Raw genomic sequence first — 22,809 nt, 5'->3', positions numbered from 1 at the left:
TGCTAAAGAATGAATAGAGTTGCAAAATGTGTTGACTTAGGGAACTTTCTAAATTGTGGAATGTTGCACAAGTCAGCGTGGAGCTTTGCATGCAAAAATGTTTTCACTTGCTGCATCTGAGATTTCTGATTCTCTGAACACACTCCAAATTGGAGGGAATACACACCTGACCTTGACTTCCTCTAGCCCTTCTAATTACCCTGCATAGTTTGAGAGGCCAGCCTCTTCCTCCTGCTCTTGACACAATCACCTCATTGCAATCCCTCAGATCACTAAATGCAGGTAGGAGTCTGTGGGTCAGAGAAGAGCCAAGACTCCTCTCCAATTCTTTGGTTCCTGCAGCCTCAAGAATCAGTATCTAGTTCAGTCAGTCTTAACCATGCCAAGGTCCCCTTAATTTAAAATCCTTCCTTTGACAGATTGGGCATGTGATCTATCTAGCCCACTTTCTCTGATTCATCAGGAAACCGGGAAGTGAACTGTGAATGCTTTTGCACAGTTAGAGGGCTTTGCTGAAATCCACCACAGTTCCCCACTCAATACAGGTTTCATTGTTTCATTAAGTTTGAGTTGAAAGTTCCTCCGAAAGGCTTTGACCTTTCCAGTATTTAGCTGGAGAAGATGTCCACTCATCTAGTAATAGATGTCAGAAATGCGGTCTAGATTGGGAGAGATGGTGGTGAGGGAGAATTGAATACTCGATGGGTAATACCTGTGGGACCATCTCCGTGTGATGCTCCACAACTTAAAAGACCTTTAAACCTATAGTGAGGGCTGCAAATACAAAGTGTTTTCTTCTTCAAATTTTGAATCTTCAGTTTAAGACTGTAATGATTATGTTACTGGAATGGTAAGATGGAGACATGGATTAATTATTTGAAGCCATTTGAGTTCAAATCCTACCATAGCTGTTTGTAAACTTGAATTCAGTCTGGAACAATAGAAGTCTGGGAACATAAGCTGATCTTTCAATAAAAGGTATCCCTGAAATAGTGAGACTGTCATAAAAACCAGCAGCTTCAGCTGTGGCCTTTTAGAGAAGCAAAATACTGGGTGTTGGAAATCTGAAATAAACACGGAATTCTGGAGAACCTCCGTGAGTCTGGCAGAACCATGGAGCAAGAAATTGAGTTTCATATATGACTCCTCTTCAGAACTAATGAAAAGTTACTGCCTAATCTGACTCCAGTTTGGCAATAATTTAAACTGCTCAATTCTAACAATAAAATGAAGAATGAATTCTGGCTGTGTGAGTGATGACTCCAGACTGAAAATGAATTTTTAAAAATACGGGTAAGGACCAATTTGTGCTTTTTTGAGTTATCAAAGTTTCACACTGTGCAATAGCTCATATACATAATATCCCCACAACCAGTGTTCTATTAAAAATGTATTATTAATTCTTGTAGCTGACATAATGTTAGCTTGTCTATATTTTAAGTGTTCAGTGAAATTAAGACTATAACATAATGATTCAGGCAGTTTCTCTGATTGAGAATCACAGTGTGACATGTTGCCATTACAATGGGAAGTAACACAACTGGGAAAATATTCGATTGCAGGGATTATTTCAGTGTGTGAAATTTAATAAGTGGAAAAAATGTAAAATATCTCATCTATGCCAGGTATTTCTATCGGCCAGTCCTTGAACCTTTACAGAAATTCAACTTCCTTTGTCCTGGTTCACCATCTTCTCTTACCTGGGCCACTTGCAGCATCTAAACAGAATTGTTCAGGCTTAGTGTCCCATTCAACACCACATCCCCAAGGCTGTCCTTTATCCAGGAATACAGTAACATCCACTGCTGTTGAATCCAGGAGCTATGCAGTTGTCATCTCCAGGGCTCGCCTTGTTAAATTTATGAACTTCACAAATATAGAAAGTGCAACTCAACACTTGCATTCTAGCTGAACTCCTCTGGCAGGCCTGGTCCCACACACCTCCATGATCCCATCCCTGTCTTTAGTTTGTAATCAGAAATCTTCAATCTAACTTCTCTTTGGTGTCTCTTAATTTCCAGCTCATGCTTGGAGTCATACAGCATGGAAACAGACCCTTTCGATCTAACCAGACCATGTGGGTTACAATCCCAAACTAAGCTAGTCCCATCTGCCCATGTTTGACCCACATCCCTCCAAACCTTTCCTATTCATTGGTGTTGGGTCAATCTTGCAGCTTGCCCTCAGATTTGGATAAAACAGGATTTGCAGGGTCCTTGGCAAGGTTGGAGATGAGGGCATGAAAGCGTATGTGGGTCTGTCTTCTGTGACACTGCATGTTTGGCCACCTTTACAATGTGTGCTCAATATCTCCGGGACTGGGGCTTGGAGATTTAGATCCTCAAATGTCCTGGTTTCATTGGGGAAGTCTCCTGCTGGTTTTGGTGCCAATAGTTTTATAGATTGGGTCATTTAATCAAATTAAAAGGGCAGCTTGCTGATTATTTAACTTTAGCCACAGGTCATCTTGTGTCACTCTTTATAGACCCACCAGAAAAAGTTCACCTTAGTGTCATTCTGAAGCAGTATTGAGGCACTGGTTACTCAATGACTGCTCCCTTAGTGAACTCCTAACCCAGCTTCATTGTCAACAGACCTTCAGGAATCTGTGCTCTTGTTCTCTGTTCTCATTCTTCTCTCAGTGGTTGCTTGGATTGTGCGATTTCCAACTGGTGAAATGTTCAGTTTTTTTTGTGTTGAATGTGCTTTAATCTTTGTCTGTTCTTGGCATGCACCTGTTTGTTAATTGGTGAGTGCTTAACTTGTCATTTTAGCTCCAAGTAGCTGTCTCAGATTTTCTGAGAATTGGAAAACAGCTTTGGCTGCTGTTTGGTCTGCATGTAGAGATGACCATAACTTAATTTGAAAGGGTTGGTTAAGGATTCACCTTCAACATTCACTCCCTCCATCACTAACACACACATTCACTCCCTCCGTCACTAACACGCAGATTCAGCAGTGGGTGTACAAGAATTAGGAATTCACCCAAGGGCCTGAGACTATCCTCCAAACCCATGACCACTCCCGTCTAGGACACGTGGGAACACCACCATCACAAGTTCCCCTCCAAGCCACTCAACATCCAGACTGGGGAATGTATTGCCGTTCCTTCAGTGCTGCTGGGTCAAAATCCTGAAATGCCCTCCCGAACAATATTATAGTTGGCCCTATAATCTCCTGGAGGCAGCCTTGCAATAAGGCCTTTCACTACCACAACGCTGCCTATATCTAATAAAAAAAACATACAATATGATAGGAGCTGGATTCTCAGGTTGGAGCGACAGGACTGGCCAGAGCTGTTGATTCATGTAATTTCCCTAACTCTGTCAGATGTGGGTGCTACGTGTGTGTTTAATGTTTGTTTGCGTGGGACTCTGCGACTTGTGTTTCACAGATTCCAAAACAAAAGGCGCTCTCAGTTCCAACATAAACTTCGGCCAGACGTGAGTTAGTCCACACAATGCAGGGAAACGTGTTGTTTGCAAAACCGCCCTTTCGGCTGTTTATTTCGATCCCTGATTTGGAGATGCCGGTGTTGGACTGACTGGGGTGTGCAAAGTTTAAAAATCACACAACACCAGGTTATAGTCCAACAGGTTTAATTGGAAGCACAATCACCTGATGAAGGAGCGTCGCTCCGAAAGCTAGTGTGCTTCCAAGTAAACCTGTTGGACTATAACCTGGTGTTGTGTGAATTTAGAAGTACACGGGATCGAAATAAACTGGATCGGTATCAGAATAATGGAAGGGAATGAATGGAACAGATTCCGAGATATCTCCTGAGAGTTCAGTACAGCGGCTGCTGGTCAGAAGCTAAGTGCTTGGGAAAGGGATTATTTAGTGATCATGTTTCCTTCAGTCCTGGGTGGCATGTGGAGGAGCCGGGGGGGGGGACGGTGAATGATGTTTGGTCTTGGCTATTTTGTGTGGTTATTAGGCAGTGTCGTGAGCTCCTTAGTTTGTCCCAGGTTAATTCGGGGAACTGTTTGTGTGGGCAAGCTCCTGGCAGCGTCTCTTGGACTTGCCTGCAGCCGCTGTGTAACACTCGCGCGTGTGGTTCCTGGGACTGATGTTGGCCCCGAGCCCCAGCTGCTGAAGGAGCCCGGCGGCTGTTGTTTTGGAATCGTGAGCGCGTTTTCCTGGAACTGGTCCCTCGTCCCAGGAGATGTTTAGCCGGAATCGAGAGGGAGAGAGAGACAGAGAGAACCGGATCGTGAGATGTGTTTACCAAGGTCGAAATGTTTAGGAAACAGATTTCTCTCGTGAATCTTGACTGGCCTCGGGGAAGGGTGAGCAGTCACTGAAAGATTTACTGGGCTTGAGGCTGACCAAACCCAGTGGTCCCTCAGTCCCCTCCAACAACCCGGGAGGCCTGGGAAATTGTAGGGGTTGGCTTCAACGGAGCGGGCGAGGCAGTAACACCCTCCGAAAGTGAGGGAGGGAAAGGAAGGAGAGTGTGGTGCTAGGGCGGGTGAAGTGACAGAGAGGAAGCACTGAGGGACGGGGAAGGGAGGAAATGAGACTGCCATAGTGAGAGCAGGGAGGGGGGAGACCTCGATTCTGAGGGAAGGGAAGTAAGTACAGGATCAGGATAGTGTTACAGTTAGGCCATTTGGCCCATCGTCTCGTGCAGTCAAGGTCACGACTTGTCCCTCGCACCTCCCCAACCCCTAGCTCTTCGGAGAGTCCGTCACGCCGGAGCCGGGCATTAGGGCAAACTCAAGTCGCCCCAGGTCAGTGAGCAGTGAGGGTGAAGGGAAGGATAGAGAGAGGTATCGTATGAATGAGGCTCCTGTGATAAATGGAGGGGCAAGGAGGGGACGGCCCTGGCATAGATGGAGATGAGAATAGTGAGGGTGAGACTGAGGGATGAGTGACTACAAGGACTGCGTGAGGGAGGGTGTCCTGGGGATTGAGTGAGGAAAGGGTGCAGGGAATGCGACCCTTAGGAATGAAGGAGCGAATGAGGTTTAAAGTGGGAGCCCCAACTCGAGAGACGAGGGAGAGTGGAGGGAGGAGTGAGGATGATCAGTGGAGAGTGAGGGGAGGGGTGGGTTTGGGGAGGAGGGGGTTTCTGCAAGGGGAAGCTAGTGGCATTCCTAGTTGGGGTGCGAAGGGCAGAGAATTCCTGATGGGAGGGTTATGGGGGCGGGGTTTCCCTGATGGGGCGGGGCGGGGTTTCCCCGTGTCATTACCTGTGGAATGTTGAGTCTCCGTCTCCTGGCAGCGGCTGTAACTAAGCGCGGGGTCAGCCAATGAGAAACTGGGGGCGGAGCCGAGAGGGAGCGGGTTCCAGAGGAAAAAAACTCGAGGAGGCGGAGCGGCTCTATAAACAGGAGCATCTCCCCAGGACCAGCTTCATAAACAGGAGCATCTCCCCGGGACCAGCTTCATAAACAGGAGCATCTCCCCGGGACCGGCTCCATAAACAGGAGCATCTCCCCAGGACCAGCTTCATAAGCGGGAGCATCTCCCCAGGACCGGCTTCATAAACGGGAGCATCTCCCCAGGACCGGCTCTATAAACAGGAGCATCTCCTCAAGACCGGCTCCATAAACAGGAGCATCTCCCCAGGACCAGCTTCATAAGCGGGAGCATCTCCCCAGGACCGGCTCTATAAGCAGGAGCATCTCCCCGGGACCGGCTTCATAAACAGGAGAATCTCCTCAAGACCGGCTCTATAAACAGGAGCATCTCCCAGGACCGGCTGCATAAACAGAAGCATCTCCCCAGGACCGGCTCCATAAACGGGAGCATCTCCCCAGGACCGGCTCCATAAACAGGAACATTTTCCCAGGACCGGCTCCATAAACAGAAGCATCTATCTCCCCTGCAGCAGGGCACAACACCAACCCGGGAGACAACACTAACGGGACCGGGAAGAGCAGCTTCAGAGATCAGGAGCATCTGTCGCCGTCCACACACCCGGTGGTTCCGAATCGCCTCGCAGTGGAAGAGAAGCGACCAGCACCGGGAAACTTTCCGGTATTGCAGCCCCCTCCTCCGGTAACAGGTGCACTGGGCTCGGGGGCAGGAGATGTAACCCGGGGGGGGGGGGGGGGGGGGTGCAAACTAGCCCGGGCTGGTGTGTTTAGGAATGGTTTGCAGCAGGAAGTGTAGGCTCGGAGTGTGTGTGTGAGAGAGTGAGTGGACACTGTAACAAGGACTGACCAGATTGTAACCTGCAGGGGGTTTGATTCTGAGTTGTGTACCTTTCTCGGTTTGTGATTCTCAATAACCCAGCCCCCTCCCAGACCCCTGGGAGATTGATCAATTTGCATTATTTATAATCTATCCCAACTCGACCCTGTGTCAGTAAGAGGCTGACAGCGTGCAGCTCGGATTAATTCAAAACATCAGCAACGGGGATGGCCAAGAATATCACTTACGCAGGCTTGGCACCACAGGTGTGTAACTTCTGTTTTCATAACATTTGAAACAATATTTTAAAATGCAATAACATGTTATAGTCAGCTCGACATTCTCCTTTCAGCGCGCTGCCCAGATAAGGGGACATATTTATTACCTTGGAATCCAGGACATGATGAGGGTCAGAAAGTTCAAATTGGACGTGGGACTTTCCTTAAACTGGAATCTTCAGCGTCTGTCCATTCCATCATCATCGAGGATGGGGGTGAGTTTTAAATCGATGATTAACTTCGAACACGCTGCAGACTCGTAAAGTCAACCCAGACATGAACAGTTTCTTTTTTTTAAATAATAGAATCAGTGTTCGTGAACGTATTTTAACGTTGTTTGCCGAAGGTACACATAGCGCTCGGAATTAAAATGTGAAATGCTGCTGAAGGCACTGAAATTCTGCTGGCTTTTCGGGGACTTTGAAATATTGAGGTTTTCTGCGCTGGGATGTGTAATTCCACACCCCCAGCCATTCCTTTCCGATCGTGTTGGCCCATTGCTGAACTCTGGGTATCATTTCACAGGCAAACTTGTATTCAGCGACACGCCAAGGGAACCCATCACGCTGAGAGCCCGCTATATTCTGATCAGGAACGGCGGGGAGCTGCACATTGGAGCGGAAAAGTGCCCCTACACCTCCAAGGCGACCATCTCTCTGGTCGGCAGGTCAACAGAGGGCCCACAGGTCGAGCGATTCGGAAAGAAGTTTATCGGTGTGGACCGAGGAGGGGTCTTGGAGCTACACGGCCGGAGGTGTTTGTCCTGGACCCTGCTGAGCCGCACTCTGTACCCGGGCGGTTTACGGTATGGAGCCTATCGCTTCGACAGGCGCCGGGGCAGCAGGGGACTCAATATCCGAGTCGTGGACCCAGGCACCGGCAGGCTGCTGCGGGCTGACCGCTTCGACACCCACCTCTGGGCGAACGAGAGCCGCCGGCTGCAGGAATTCCTGCGCTCCGAGCCCAGGGGGCGGATCGTGGCGGTGGCGGTGGGAGATTCGGCGGCTCGGAGCCTGAGCGTGTCCGCCAGGAACGATCTCCGGGAGCTGCTGGGCAGCGAACAAGCCAAGCATCTGGGCTACAGGTGAGACACCTTCCTATTCTCTAACCGAATGTAGCACTGCATTCAGGTGGCCACTTTCAAATAAGCTGCTTCTATTATTATGTTAGATATTCAGCATAATAATGATATTTATTACACATCTCTGCAGCAGGTGGGACTTGAACCCAGACCTCCTCGTTCAGAGGTATGGGCACTACCACTGTACCACCTGAGCCCCCACAATGTGAGTTGATTCCACTGAACACGCTGCCTTGTCGTGTTCCACGATGTGGAGGTAGCTGCCTCCCTGTCTTGCGGCCTGTTAGCCACAGGTGGTTAAGCACTGCTGCCTCACAGCGCCAGGGACCAGGGTTCGGTTCCCACTTCGGGCGACTGTGTGTGTGGAGTTTGCATATTCTCCCCGGGGTGCTCCGGTTTCCTCCCACAATCCAAATATGTACAGGTCAGGTGAATTGGCCATGCTAAATTGCCCCGTAGTGTTCAGGGATGTGTAGGTTAGGTGCATTAATCAGGGGTAAATGTAGAGGAATGGATTTGGGTGGGATACTCTTCGGAGGGTCGGTGTGGACTTGTTGGGCCGAAGGGCCTGTTTCCACACGGTAGGAATTCCTAATTCAGTTCTTGTAGTTGGGGTTAGGGGTGGTGGGTTCCAGGTATTTCATTGACCCTCAGCCAGTGAGACACCCAGAATCCCAGTTCCAGGGGGCAGTCTGCAGGGTTGTTGTCTCCCGGTCAGTGCCTCTATTTGCACGGTGTGCTAGCGCTCTCTCCTCCCCCAGGGTCACAGCTCCCAGGGTGCAGACTCCACTGCAGGGCCTGAGCACGGCTGTCTGTCCCCTCAGGCAGTACAGAGGGAGCGCTGCACTGCCGGCATTGTTTTGAAGGGAATCCCTCTCCTATTGTACTGGGGTAGGTGTTTAAGAAGATCGCATAGCACTCTTTCTCAGACAGTGAGGTGGTAGTGCTGGTGGTGGGGGGCAGGTGCGGAGGGGGCGATCACCCTTGCTATGTTGTCAACATACACCCCCACAATCAACATACGTTTTATTTAGCTTGCTGAGGGTCTGTTAACTGCTGCCTTTCCTACCGTACATCAAGAGTGCAATTCAACAAGTATTTCCTCAGTTTGGGGTTTAAAGGCGCTATATAAATTTCGTTTCTCTTTATCCCTATGTATCTGTCTGAGACTCGGTTCCCTGAGCAGGGAAATGGGACCTTACATACACGGCAAGATAGTCTAGAGAGAGAGAGAGAGAGACCAGGGCAAGCAAGAGGATTGGAGAATGCAAAGAGATATGTTTCTGTCTGAATACTAGAATGAAATAAATTTCTGCTGGAAAGTCTACACACTGTCACTGAGACCGTGTGGAATAGGGGCATGAACTCGGTAGCTCAGTGGTTAGGTTCGATTCCAACCTTGGGTGTTTGTGTGGAGTTTGCACATTCTCCCCTTGTCTGTGGGTTTCCTCCGGGTGCTCCGGTTTCCTCCCACAGTCCAAACATGTGCGGGTCAGGTGAATTGGCCATGCTAAATTGTCCGCAGTGTTAGGTGCATGAGTCAGAGGGAAATGGGTGTGGCCGGGTTATCCTTCGGAGGGTTGGTGTGGACTTGTTGGGCCGAAGGGCCTGTTTCCACACTGTAGAGAACCTAATCTAACACTGCGAGTTTTGACCACTACCCTCCAAGCTCCCACTTACTGAGCTAACTGCGGGTCAAATGAACGGGTTCTGGGCTCCCTCCGCCCTTGCTCTTTGCCTTGGGGGCTCGGCCTGTTTGTCCATCTTATCGCCCTTTCTCGTCTTGTTGACCTTTTTACCAGCATAAATATCACATTTCCATTGTATTCGTCTACAGATGAAATAAACACCTTGTTATGTAGGCTAAAACATGTGTGAACGCGTTTGACATGAATCTTAATGAATAATTGGAACTTGATGAATATCTTCTGAACGGGGTTGGGATTTTTACGACTGAACTGAAACAATGGGCTACAATGTCTTCATTTAGTAGATTTGATTCAGCGCCAATGGGATATGTATTTCACTCAGGCATAATTTACTGATTACAATAGGAGCCACCATGGACAGCTCCCCAAGTCCTTTTGAGGGCAACTGGCCGGGTTTGTTGACGGAACTGGTTAAGTAACAAAAGCAACAACGGAAGCAAAAACCCTCCAAATCCCGACCGAGAGAGAATCATATAATGTCACTTTCAGAAGAGCTGTAATTTTGTATAAACTTGAACAACGCATGATTTGGAGATGCCTTTGGACTGGGGTGTACAGAGTTAAAAATCACACGACGCCAGGTTATATCCAACAGGTTTATTTGGAAGCACTGGTTTTCAGAGCACTGCTCCTTCATCAGGTGGTTGTGAAGGAGCAGCGCTCCGAAAGCTAGTGCTTCCAATTAAATCTGTTAGACTATAACCTGGTGTTGTGATTTTTAGCATTTTGAATCGATTGTGAAGCTAAGTGTATTCAGTCTCATCTTTGTCAATTTGCTTCAGGCAGCCTTGGGCTATGGTTGGAGTTATTCGTGACTCCGAATCATTGGTTGTGGAAGACAGACGGTTATATCAGCCTAACGGATCCACTGGTATTGCCATAGCAAGGAGAGACTTTCAGACATATGATGGGACTCATTTCACAGTTACTGCCTTCAGTGAGTGGGTTCACGGTGAGTCCAGGAATAGCTTTATGTTTCTGCACTGCTTCTCAGAGCTCAGATTGGGCCTTTTACGACTCATCAATATTTGGAACAAGTCAATGCTCACTGAAATGAACCTGAAATTCTACCTCTCTGGCGGAATAATTAGTGACATTTTGCATTTTTGAAACTGGTATTTCGAAGGTGCTTCTCAGGAACGTTTAGGCAAAATGTCTAAACTATTAAAAAAATTTAAGACATTGTCTTTGAATGGCTACAGCACGTAATGAGGTTATTCAGCCCATCATGTTCCATGCTAGCCCTTTGCAGAATTCTCACCAATGCATTATACTATTGATAATGTAATTTTCTTTTAAAAGCTGTAATTGAATCTGTCTATATCTCACACTCAGCTTGTGACTTCCAGATTCTAGCCACTCAAAGGAGAAAGGTTTTTCTTGGCAATTCTTTACATCTGATCCCTCTTGTTCTTGATCCTTCAATCACTGGGAGCAGTTTCTTTCTAGCTACTTTGTCGCTTCCCCTCATGATTTTGAGCACTTTTACCAAATTTCCCCTCAACTATTCCTCTTCTAAGGGCAGCCATAGCTTTTCGAAAGAATCTACAGTTATTCCAAAAAAATCAATAACTTTGAAAAAAGATATTTGAATTCCCAATGGTCAACTTGAAAAGGAATTGCAACATGAGGTCACATTTTAAGATTGTTACTGTAACAAACTAAAATCGACATTAACTAACCACTACTTAGTAGGTAACTAATACTGTACAGAAAAGATGACCCTTACTAATATCTTAATGTGACTGACTACCTTATAACGCACTTTCCACAGAATTCTATTCTTTATAGCAACAAGTCTAGTTATTCTGCTACCAGTGTGTTCACATCTTCCCATTTCACGGAGTTACGTCATCAATGACTGTTGTAAATGATGATGTGGCTTTAAGAGGTTTTTTTTTCTGTTGTTGTTTGAGAAAGGTTATAAGACAGAGGTACCGAGTTGTCTAGTTGGAAAGCCAGTAAACAATTTGTGAGGCCTTGGGTTTTTTTTAAAAGTTAGAACAGTAGAAGCAGTCTGAATGGGTGTAGTCTGGCTGCCACAGAACCACAATCTCTAGTTTAGTTTTCAGCAGGAGGGTCTTGAAGAGGTGGAAGCCTTTTTTTTAATCCCTCTCTCGGATACAGCCAAAATCTGGAGGTCATCTGCTTGCTACAGAAGTCGCATGTGAGACAATCTGCTTTTTGAATTTGCCTTTTTGCCAAGAGTATAATGACAAGATGTTACAAATATTGGAACAATTAATTAGTAATAAATACTGTAACAATTTTTTTGTTAAGCATTCCAATAGAGTTAAGCTATTCCAATTCCTTTTTCTTTTGTTGTATTTTAACTATTGTGATGAATGAAGTGTATTTTGCTTTAAATCCGGTAGTTTGACCAATTGAGATGCATCTGAAAATGCAACACCTTACAATTATCTTAAAATAACAAAGCGTTAGAGTTTAGACTATCTTCAGATTGTTTTGAGAGAGTTTGGTCTGGTCAGTTACACTGTCAAAGGTCATTCCGATCAGTCCTTTGAGAATTTACAAACATCTTTCATTGCTATATGAGGAAGAGCAGGATACTAACACTGATCCCTGGGAAAGTCTACCACAATCCTTCCTCTGATCTGAAAAACAATTGTTCACCATGGCAGCCTGTTTCCTGTTATTCACATCCATGTTATTATTCTTTTTATTTCACAAGTTCTAACATTTTGTAATCACACTTGATCAACCTCCTTCAGAGTCTACACACATGCCATCCAAACAATTACCTTCATCAACCCTCTCTGTTCCTTTGTCAAAAATCTCAATGCAAGTTTTGAAATTTTGAAATACAATTTGGCCTTAATAAGTCAGTCCCAGCTTTCTTTAGTTAACCCACATTTATCCAAGTGACTACTTTAATTTTGTCCTGGATCATTGTTTCCAAATGTTGCCCCACCACTAAAGTTAAACAGACAGGCCTTTAGCTGCTGCACTTGACTTTGTATCCTGTTTTGGAAAAGGTTTGTAATTCTTCAATCCCTAGCGCTAACCTTGTATTTATAGAGAGTCATACTGCCCATGGTCCTCAGTTTCCTTGGATGCCTCTTATCTGGTCCTGATGCCTTATTATGTGCATGCAGCTATCCAATACCTTATCAATTTAAAATCAATCAAGTGTCTGAATTACCTCCCCTTGAACCATGACTTCAGTAGAAACTTCATTCTTTGTAAAGACAAATGAATGTATTACTTATGTCCGCTGCTTCCATGTGTAAGTGAGGAAGTAGGTTTTAAGGAGTAATAGATAGAGGACTGGAGAGCCTAGAGGTTCTTAGAATTTAGGCAGCTGAAAGCAGAGCTGCCAATAGTGGAATAACAAAAACTGGGGACAACAAGGGAGGTATGAAGATAGTTGAGGTTGTTGGGCTCAAGGGAGTTGCAGAGGAGGGCATGAGAGGATATAAGGAGGATGTTGATTTACCTGGCCAAGAATCAATGTGATCACAGGAGTGAAGAGTGAAAGGGACATGAATTAGAACATGAACAGAAGCCTTTTCGGTGAGCTCATGTGTACGCAGGGTGAGAGGTCAGATTGAAATTGCCATCTAGAAATAAGGAAGACAAGGATGAGGTGTTCAGTGCCAGTTGCATTGACACAGAAGTAGAGACTGGTGATGTTTTGTAGGTAGTCTTTGTGAGGAGGGCAGATACAGTATCAAGAAGTTTAGCTCAGGGTCATAAACCAAGGTTGTTAGATGGTTAGCATCATCCACCTTCCGAATACCATTGCAACAGTTGATTAGATTTCATGAGCAAGACTCACACTCCTCTCAACCCTCTATCAAACTAGCTCTCAATAGGAAAAATAGTCAACTCTCTGTTTAGGAATAAAAGTCATGTGAAAGAGCATTGCATTTTAGCATTGCAGTTTCTGGCTGGAATTTAAAAAGAAAATTCCCGAGTGTCAAATATATTTGAAAACAACCTTGCAAATATCAATTAAATCAAGTAAACTAGTACAGTTGTATATTTATGAGCTGATAAATCTTGATTGACATTATCTATTAAAATCATTGGATTACTGACATGAAGTGTGATTTTCAGGACGAGGATATATGGCACAGAAGCCGGCCACTTAACTAGGTCCAACCAGTTCATGCAAATTATTAAAGCTCCACTCAATCCTCCTCCCATTTTCCCTGATCTGGTTTGATCATTGTAACCATCCAAGCGCTCATTTACTCATCCAGCTTCTTTTAAATACATACATCATTTTTACTCAAATGACTCCCTGTTATAGAGTTCCACCACTACCATTTCTATGTGAAGAAGTTTCTTCTGCATTCTGTATTGTATTTCTGCTGGACAAGAGGAAACGTTCTCTCTGTATCCATGCCAACAAAGCTTTTCATGATTTTAAGGACCATTATTTGGCCAGCTCTCCAGAGAAAGTCCTGCTTGTCAATCGTTTCCTGAGATGTGTACCCACCTATTTCTGATATAATCTTTTGGAAATCTTCTATGTAACATCCTCTCCTACAACCTGGTTAGGTAATGTAAATGGGAGCTGACTTGTCCCTTTGCGTTAGTTAAAATGAGGCAAACAAGTGGAGCTTGTGAAAGGGGGACAAAGTTAACGTGGGAGACAAATAAGAGAACTGCCTCATTATACTGCTACGTCGCTGTCCTTCATTGGGAAGTTACTAGTTTTTTTCTGACAAATAAGGGTATGAATTATTTAAAAGAAGCTAATTTCTTTTAATCAAATGGAATCATTTTTGATGCACATCATCCAAATCTAAGTCTTTTGCTTCTTTGTAAAATGCTGTACAAATGTTTGTTTTGACAGGTGTACCTCACTGTGGCTTTCGTGTGGAGGTGTCGAAGGGTGTAATTCTGAATTTAATGGATGATGCCATGAGCTGGTTGCCTGGTAATCAGATAGTCATTGCTAGCACTGACTATTCTATGTATCAGGCTGAGAGTTTTAAACTCCTTCCCTGCCCCAAATGCAAAGTTAATCAGGTCAAAATCGATGGTAAGAAATATTCTGTTGCTGCTTAAAAACCTGATAGGTGTGCTTTGCATCAGTATGTTGCAATATTTTTATTCAATATGGATTTAAATTGCACAATATGTTAAAGTTTTAATTTCAAAATATCTGTGATAGAATCTGTTTTCTCTCTTGGGTATTTTTGCCAAGAAACTGCAAACTAACTAGACTCTTTTTTTTAATGACTGGAATATGAAATGTTGAAAACTGTGTGCGCAAAGTCGGGCACAGTTCCACTGGGCCCAGAAAGTATGCAGGAAGTGCCTCTGGCTGCAGTTCCTGGAAGCTCTAGTTTTAGAGCTGGGACGCGGTGGCTGGGTACACGGAGCATCCGTGCAGCTGAGCGTATTGTGGAAAGCCTGCCCAGAGAGCTAAGACTCTGAAGGCATGGAGAGACTGGATGACAATCAGGCAGAGTCAGTGGACCAGGCAGACAGTACAGAAGTGTCTTCTGTGGCCATTCCCTTGCAAAACTGATATAGCACTTGAATACTGTTGAGGGCATTGACCTTATATAGATAGATCATAGAATCCCTACAGTGCAGGTAGAGACCATTTGGACCATTAAGTCGCCAACAGCATCCCAGCCAGACCACTCCCGCACTCTTGCCATGTGACCCTGTATTTCCCATGGCTAATCCACCTTCTCGAAATATCCCTGGACACTATGGGTAATTTAGCATGGCCAATCCACCTTTTGATTGTGGGAGGAAACTGGAGAAGCTGGAGAAAACCCATGCAGACACGGGGAAAATGTGCAAACTCTACACAGACATTCCACAGAGGCTGGCATTGAACCTAGGACCCTGGTAATAGGGGTTTAATCATGAGGTGACTGGATATTTCTCCGGCTGCAAACAAGACCCAAGGATGGTATGTTCCCTCCCAGGTGCTGGAGTCAAGGATATCTGAGTGACTACAGGACACTTCTGGAGTGAAAGGGTGACCAGCCAGTGGTCATGGTACTCATCAGTACCAAAGTCAAAGTTAGGAAAAGGGATAATGTCCTAAAAGCAGAATATAAAGAAAATAGGAAGCCATTTAAAAAGGAGGACCTCAAAGATAGTGGTCTCAGCATTGTTACCAGAGTCACCTGTTAGTCAGTAGAAATAGCAAGATATATCAGATGAATATGACTGATGAGTTGGCGCAAGGGTTTCAGATTCCTGAGGCACTGGGACAGATTCTGGGGGCGATGGGACCAATACATACTGGACAGGTTTCACCTGGACAGGACTGGAACACGGGGATTATTTGCTAGTCTAGTTGGGGAACATTTAAACTAAAATGGCACAGGGCTTGGAACCTAGACAGGAAGTCAAAAGAGGGAAACAAGAGCAAAAATTAAAGATAATGAGAAATAGGCAGAGTGAAAGCAGAAATCAGCAGGATAGTACAAAACAATGGGATGAAGAATGTTATAAAGGTGAACCTTGAGACCTTTGTGTTTTAATACATGGAACATTCATGATAAAGTGGATGAATTAGTCACACAAATATACATAAATGGATATGATGTAGTTGGATTTACAGGAGTGTGGATGCAGGGTGACTAAGGATGGGGAACTGAATATCCAGGGTATTCAGCTTTCAGGAAGGACAGAAAAAAAAAGCAAAATAAAGTGGGGTAATATTGTTAAATAAAGAGGAAATTAACACAATAGCGAGGAAGGATATTTACTCCATTGCAGTGAAATCTATATAGGGAGAGATCAGGAACACCAACGGGCAGTAAATGGTGGTAAGGGTTGTTGGATCTTATTAAATCTTCAGGGCCTAATCTCCATCTGAGAGATGTAAAGAATTGGCCCTGTCAATATAGACACATTGATGGTCATCTTTCAAGATTCTATAGAACCTGGGACCATTCCTGTGGATTAAATGGCAGCTAATGTAAAGCCTGTATTTTTAAAAAAAAGGGTCAGAGAGAAAACAGATCTATAGATTGGTTAGCCTGACTTTGGTAGTCAGGAAAATGTTATCAAATGTCCACTGTAAAAGATTTATGAATAAAACACTTGGAAAACGGTGACAGGATCAGAGTCAGCATGGATTTACAAAAGGGAAAATGGGCAAATCTATTGGAATTGTTTGAGGATGTGACTCGTACAGTTGATAAGGGGAAGCCAGTGGGTGTGGTTTACTTGGATTTTCAGAAGGCTTTCGATAAGGTATGTAAAATTTAAAGTGCATGAGATTGGGGGTGGTCTACTCAAACTGACATAGATAGAGAACTAGTTGGCAGTCAGGAAACAAAGAGTAGGAATAAATGGGTTTTGAGTGGAAGAGAGTGGGATTCCACAAATGTCAGTTTTTGGACTCCGGCTAGTCACAATATGTAAATAATTTAGACAAAGGAACTAATTGTAGTACCTCCAAGTTTGCAGATGACTTAAGTTGGATGGGAGGATGAGCTGTGAGGCGAATGCAGAGATGCTTCAGTGTGATTTGGACGACTCGAATGCATGGACAAATATATTGCAGAGGTCATCCACATTGGTAGCAAGATCATGAGTACAGTGTGTTATCTGAATGGCAATAAACTGGGAAAGAGGGAGGTGTAACAAGACTTGGATATCCTTGCACACCAGTTGCTGTAGGTAGCATGCTGGTACAAGCAGATGGTGAGGCAGTCAATGGTATGTTGGCTTTGTTAGGATTCAAGTACAGAAGCAGGGATGTCTTGCTGCACTAGTACAGGGCCTTGGTGAGACCACACCTGGAGTATTGTGTGCTGTTTGGTCTTCTTATCTGAGGAAGAATGTAGTGGCTATAGAGGGAGGTTTACCAGACCGACTCCTGACAGTCATTCCAGGACTGATGTATGAAGAGACGGATTGCTTGGGACAATATTCACTGGAGTTTAAAAAGTGATGGGGGAATCTAATACAAGCCTATAAAGTTCTAACAAGATAAATCAGAGTAAAAATGGATAGGACATTTTGAGGCTTGAGTATTCCAGAACCAGGGGTCAAAGTCTCAAGATAGGGATAGGCTATTTAGAGGGATGTGGGTCAAATGCAGGCAATTGGGACGAGTTCAGTTTAGGAAACCTAGGTGGCATGGATGAGTTGGGCTGAAGGGCTGTTTCCATGCTGTATGACTCTACGACCCAGAGAGTGGTGAGCCCATGGAATTTCCTACCACAGAAGGCAGTTGAGGCCGAAACATTGAATATTTTCAAGAAGGAGTTAGCCATAATTGTTCAGCCATGATCATATAGAATGGCCGAGCAGACTTGAAGGGCTGAATGGCCTCCTACTATCCTGTTTTCTGTTTCTAACAATGTTATAATTTTGCCCAACTGTTATGTACCCCTTTAAAACTGGATGGGAGGGAAGACTACTTCTGATATAGTTCTTGAGTTTTTTTTCTCCAATTCAGGCTAGAGTTTAGGGTATGAATGAACTGAAATATTTTGAAACATCAGGTGTACTGTGTTTGGCAGGGGGAATATCACAGGTGAACATTATGAATGTACAGTTTTGTAAGACATGATAGCATAGGAAACAGGAACAGGATGAGGCCATTTAACCTCTCAAATCTGCTGTACTGTTCAAATAGATCGTGGCTGATCATCCGTCTCCAGACCATTTCCCCTACTTTCCTCATTTTCTTTGTGTTGTTAATATCAAGTAATGTAAACACTCCTGTCTTGAATGTGCTCAGTGACAGAGATTCCACAGCCCTCTGGGATAGAGAATTCCAAAGGTTCACTCCCTTCTAAGTGAACAAATTCCTCTTCATCTCAGTCTTAAATGGTTTGCCTCTTATTCTGAGACTGTATCTTCTGGTTTTAATCATACCAACCAAGGGAAATCTCCTATCTACATCTATCCTGTTAGCCTATAAAAATTTGGTAACTTTCAATGAGATCACCTAGCATCCCTTGAAACTCTAGAGAATACAGTCTAGTTTCTTCAATATTTCCTCAGAGCAACAATCTCACCTTCCTAGAGATTAATCTGGTGAACCTCTGTTGCACTCTTTGTGGTAATTATATCCCTTTTCTGTTAAGGAGATCAAAACTATTGACAATACTCCAGATGTAGTCCCACCAAGGCTCTATATAGATACAAAAAGGCATCTTTATCCTCAAATAGAAATTGCTGGAAAAGCTCAGCAGGTCTGGCAGAATCTGCAGAGAGAAGTCAGAGTTAACCAGTGACCCTTCCACAGAACTGTTGGGAGCGAGGAAAAAGTCTTTTTTTTTCCCCCAGTATAAGTTGTAGACTATTGAAAGCCAAGTTTGAATTTTGTTGATCAGTGCTTTTGAGTTAACTTCTCTTATACTATTATGGTATGATACACTAAAGCCTCTCATGTAGGTTTTTATGCATCTTTATCCTGTGTTCATCTTCGATGGTAGCATTAGAATTCCTACAGTGCAGAAACAGACCCTTCAATCCAACAAGTCCACATCACCCCTCCAAAATAGTAATCCACCCAGACCAATTACCCTACATTTCTCCTGACGAATGCACCTAGTCTACACATCCCTGAACTCTATGGGCAATTTAGCATGGCCAGTTCACCTAACTTGCACAACTTTGGACTGTTGGATGAAACCCACGCAAACACAGGGAAAATGTGCAAACTTCACACAGTCGCCTGAGGCAGGAATCGAAACTGGGTTCCTGACGCTGTGAGGCGGCCGTGCTAACCACTGATCCACCATGCTATCCCGTCTCTTGTGATGAAGACTAATGTGTCATGTGACTCTTGCTAGTTTTTAGTGACAACACTTAGCAAAGTCTATTCTCAGCAGTGGACCTTCTGCAACAGTTCGTTATCACAATGTGCAAATGCATTGGCACACAACTGGCTCCTTATGTAGTCCAGTAGTAAGATGTTGACCCCAGTCGATGACTTGTCCCATAAAGGCTTCATTTCTATAGCATTCTCATGACCTAAAGATGCCCCAAATGTTTTACTTTGGAAATCTAGTTGATGTTACAATGTAAGTATGTGCCAACAAGATTGTGACAGCAATCTCCCTGAGCAGCAGCCGGTTTTAGAGGCTGTTTAAGGGATAGATATTGGCCTGGACACTGGGAAAACCCACTTGTCCTTCTTCAAAAAATGCCATGAATTATTTTCATTATTGACCTCGGATACTCTGCTTTGCTTCTTATTCAAAAGACTGCATTTCTGACAGTGCAACACTCCCTTGTCCTGCATTGATATGTCAACCTGGATTATGTATTTAATTCCCTCAGTCTATTAGCTTCTGAAATTTCCCCTCTTGACAGTCTGTAAGTATGACATTCCATATGTTTCCTCCTCTTTGCGTTCTCAACTTTCTACGATCATCTACAATTTCACCTGAAACTCTTCCTTTATCCGAGTGTTAAAATCAAGTCCTGCTCCAATGATTCTTGGTGCCAAAGCCATATAATTCTTCCCATTTCTGTTACAAGTTGGAGACTATTGAAAGCTGAGTTTGATATTTGTTGAGTGGCACTGGTTGAGTTAACATCTCTCATACAGGTATGGTGTAATACACTAGGGCCTTTCAGGCAGGTTTTGTATTTTTAAGATAAGATCACTCCTATTAGATCATCACAGCAAATTGTGGCATTTAAAACACATGATCTGTTCATATAGGTAAACCCCGTTATCTTCATATGGGTGAAGTTATTGATGGAATCGATATGCGAGCTGAAGTTGGACTTTTAAGTAGAAATATCCTTATAAAAGGAGAAATGGAGGACTCTTGTTATGGGCAAAACTTCTGCCACTTTTTCAGCCATGATACATTTGGTGGACAGATAAAGGTAAGTGTTGCATAAAGTTGTAGCCTGCGCCACTTATTGGTGCAAAGTTATTGTATATTTGGATTCAGTAACTTGCAAATCCAACACTTCAATATTTGGCTACCACACTATTGTAGAAATGATTCATTCTTAAAATTAAATTGTGATTCAATGAACAAGATGTCATAATCCTTCACTTGTGTTTAGTAAATCAAGTAATTAAATATATCAGGGCTTTCAGGAGTCTGGCTCTACATGGAGTTTATTAGCAATTTAAAGTAATTCATGACTGGTGAGATTTATGACATAAATGATGAGATTTTAATCTCATTCCGTGCAGTCGGAGATCACTGCAAGTAATTGCTTCTGGTGACAATAGTAAACTTACATTTAATAGGTTTGAACTACCTGCCTTTGGCTTCTATTTCAACAAGCACTGCATCATTCAAAAATAGATGAGTGCCTCCATGAAGGGTTTACTGAGAGATTTCAGTCTCATTTGTTAAACATTAGCCACTGTTGTTGCCAGAAATGTTTTTCTGTTTCTTTTCAAATGAATACTCCCTGATAATATCAGCATCAATAAGGCTGGCATTTTATTGCCTGCCTGAGGTTAACATTGAGAGTCTGGTGGTGAACTTTCTTCCAGAACCGTTTATGATGAAGTGGTTTCTTTAATTCCAATGTGAAAATTGAGATTTTGACCGGGTGATGAAGGAATTACAATTTACGGAGGTGCAGGGTTTCTGCCACCCAGGCCGCAATCTCCTCCAACTTTGAATCTTTGGCAGAGGGACATGTGACCACAGTTTACAGAGTGGCTGTCAGTGGGGCTGCTATCCTATTGAGGATGGCAATCCACCCTAAACAAAAAGCTGCTGCTCCAATCAGAGCTGGGGAGTTGAAGCCAATCCCTAGAATGGAACCTGGAGAATGAGCATATGTCAATGGACATGTGACAGCAGAATAAGGTACTGGGTACTGGGTCCAGCCGGTCAGGACCCAGCAAGGAAGCACTTTGTGAAGGCAAATGATGCCAATGCCACTGAGGTGGCCATTGCTGCTGAAGGGCCCCCTCTATGAGCAAGATCATGTCCATGAAGTGACTGGAGGCCCCATACATAAGCCTACTGAAAGTTTATCTGATGGTTCCCTGATCCCCTTCCATTTGGTGGTTCATCTCAGTGGAGGGGACAAGAGGCGATTAATTGGCCACTGAAGTCACTCATTTAGGCTACAGGTATAGGTGCCATTACACACGACGGCAGGAATAGTCTTGCATCACTTTGACGGCCTTGCACAGTCTCTGTCTGTCCCCAGATGCTCCCTAATGTTCTGCCTAAACATACAAGTTAGAACAATAGAGGACTTCCAATGGAACTGTTTTTGGTGTGCCATTACACCTTACATTCATTCATAGGAAGTAGGTATCACTGGCTGGGCCAGCATTTACTACACATCTACAGTTGCTGTTGAGAAAGTGATGGTGAGTTGTTTTGCCTGCTTGGTGAGGGACATCCTGGTTTGGGGAGGTACAATTGATGAGCACTTGTTCATTTCCATCCTGTAAATGGTTTAGGATGTTGTTTCTTTAGTTTCTCATTGAGAGTTCTCTTTACAATCCTGGTCAGAAACCACTCCACCCAGAGAGAGAGCAGCAGGCTGGCGTGCTTATAAAATTTTCATACACATTGGTGGAAGACCTCCTCACGCCATGGCAACCTTTATCTTGCATACAGTTTCTCAGCTCCTTCCTGTATACTGTTGATGAGGGGGTAGAGTTTGTTGTGGACAGTAGTATTCTAATGTTATATCCCAGGCACATGCTGGTAACACCTGAACAATTCCAAAATGTACATTCTACATAATTTACATAATTTAGGGAACATTGAGATTTAATTGATCACATTAGTGCATTGACCGAACCATGAATGAAATCCAGCAGCTGCAGAACAGGTTTCAAGGAATGGGGAGACAAGAAGATGAATAGTATACAGATGGACTGGTATCAGTGTAAGTGCCAATGCCCATAATCATACTGTTTCCTGTTGGAAACTCAAATGTACTGTAGCCAATTCCAGCCTTAGAGACATAGATTATTTTTAAATCTCTTAAAAGCTGACCAAAAGTGGAGCTGATTAATTTATTCTCTCCACTGGCTTATCATTGTAGGTTACTGTGTCTTGCTGAGGCTGGGTATGAGGTGGCTCCTCCTAGCTACAATGCATGGGTGATTAACTTCAAACCTAGAAAGATGGATCATAGTATCCTTGCTTTATTGGAGGTTAGGCAGAAATCCTCATTCCTGGAATGTTTCCACTCTAAGCCCCATACAGCAGTGTTTTGAAACTGCATGAACAAATGAATCTTGAAACATCTTAGAGTCATAGAGATGTACAGCATGGAAACAGATGGTTCAGTCCAACCCGTCCATGTTGGCCATATATCCCAACCCAATCTAGTCCCACCTGCCAGCACCCGGCCCATATCCCTCCAAACCCTTCTGATTCATATACCCCTCCAAATGCCCCTTAAATGTTGCAATTGTACCAGCCTCCACCATTTCCTCTGGCAGCTCATTCCACACACATACACATACCTCTGCATGAAAAAGTTGCCCTGTAGGTCTCTTTTATATCTTTCCCCTCTCACCCTAAACCAATGCCCTCTAGTTCTGGACTCCCCAATCCCGGGGAAAAGATTTTGCCTATTTATCCTATCCATGCCCCTCATGATTTTACAAACCTCTTTAACATCATCCCTCAGCCTCCGATGCTCCAGGGAAAACAGCTCCAGCCTATTCAGCTTCTCCCTG

At 44.1% G+C, this 22,809-nt stretch overlaps 2 protein-coding genes across 4 annotated transcripts in view; both read left to right on the top strand.

Moving 5' to 3' along the window:
* LOC132834270 (inactive cell surface hyaluronidase CEMIP2-like) overlaps positions 1-22,809 on the top strand; it is a 184,724-nt gene that overhangs the window by 76,693 nt on the left and 85,222 nt on the right. For both annotated transcript variants that reach the window (XM_060852976.1, XM_060852975.1), the window contains exons 4-8: positions 6,494-6,634; positions 6,945-7,503; positions 9,992-10,161; positions 14,035-14,223; positions 19,846-20,015. In XM_060852976.1, coding sequence (XP_060708959.1) covers positions 6,494-6,634; positions 6,945-7,503; positions 9,992-10,161; positions 14,035-14,223; positions 19,846-20,015 — 1,229 coding nt within the window. The remainder of the gene's footprint in view (positions 1-6,493; positions 6,635-6,944; positions 7,504-9,991; positions 10,162-14,034; positions 14,224-19,845; positions 20,016-22,809) is intronic.
* Positions 5,900-22,809, top strand: part of LOC132834271 (cell migration-inducing and hyaluronan-binding protein-like) — a 238,697-nt gene continuing 221,787 nt past the window's right edge. The window contains exon 1 of one of the 2 annotated variants that reach the window (XM_060852979.1): positions 5,900-5,985. The gene's annotated coding sequence lies outside the window, so the exon portion shown is untranslated. Of the gene's footprint in view, positions 6,014-22,809 lie in introns of both variants that reach the window. The other variant, XM_060852978.1, reaches the window with a different exon arrangement.

The sequence above is a fragment of the Hemiscyllium ocellatum genome, chromosome 39 (genome assembly GCF_020745735.1).
Source record: "Hemiscyllium ocellatum isolate sHemOce1 chromosome 39, sHemOce1.pat.X.cur, whole genome shotgun sequence".
Lineage (NCBI taxonomy): Eukaryota > Metazoa > Chordata > Chondrichthyes > Orectolobiformes > Hemiscylliidae > Hemiscyllium > Hemiscyllium ocellatum.
Note: the sequence above shows the minus strand (reverse complement) of the source record. Positions and strands in the feature narration are given on the sequence as shown.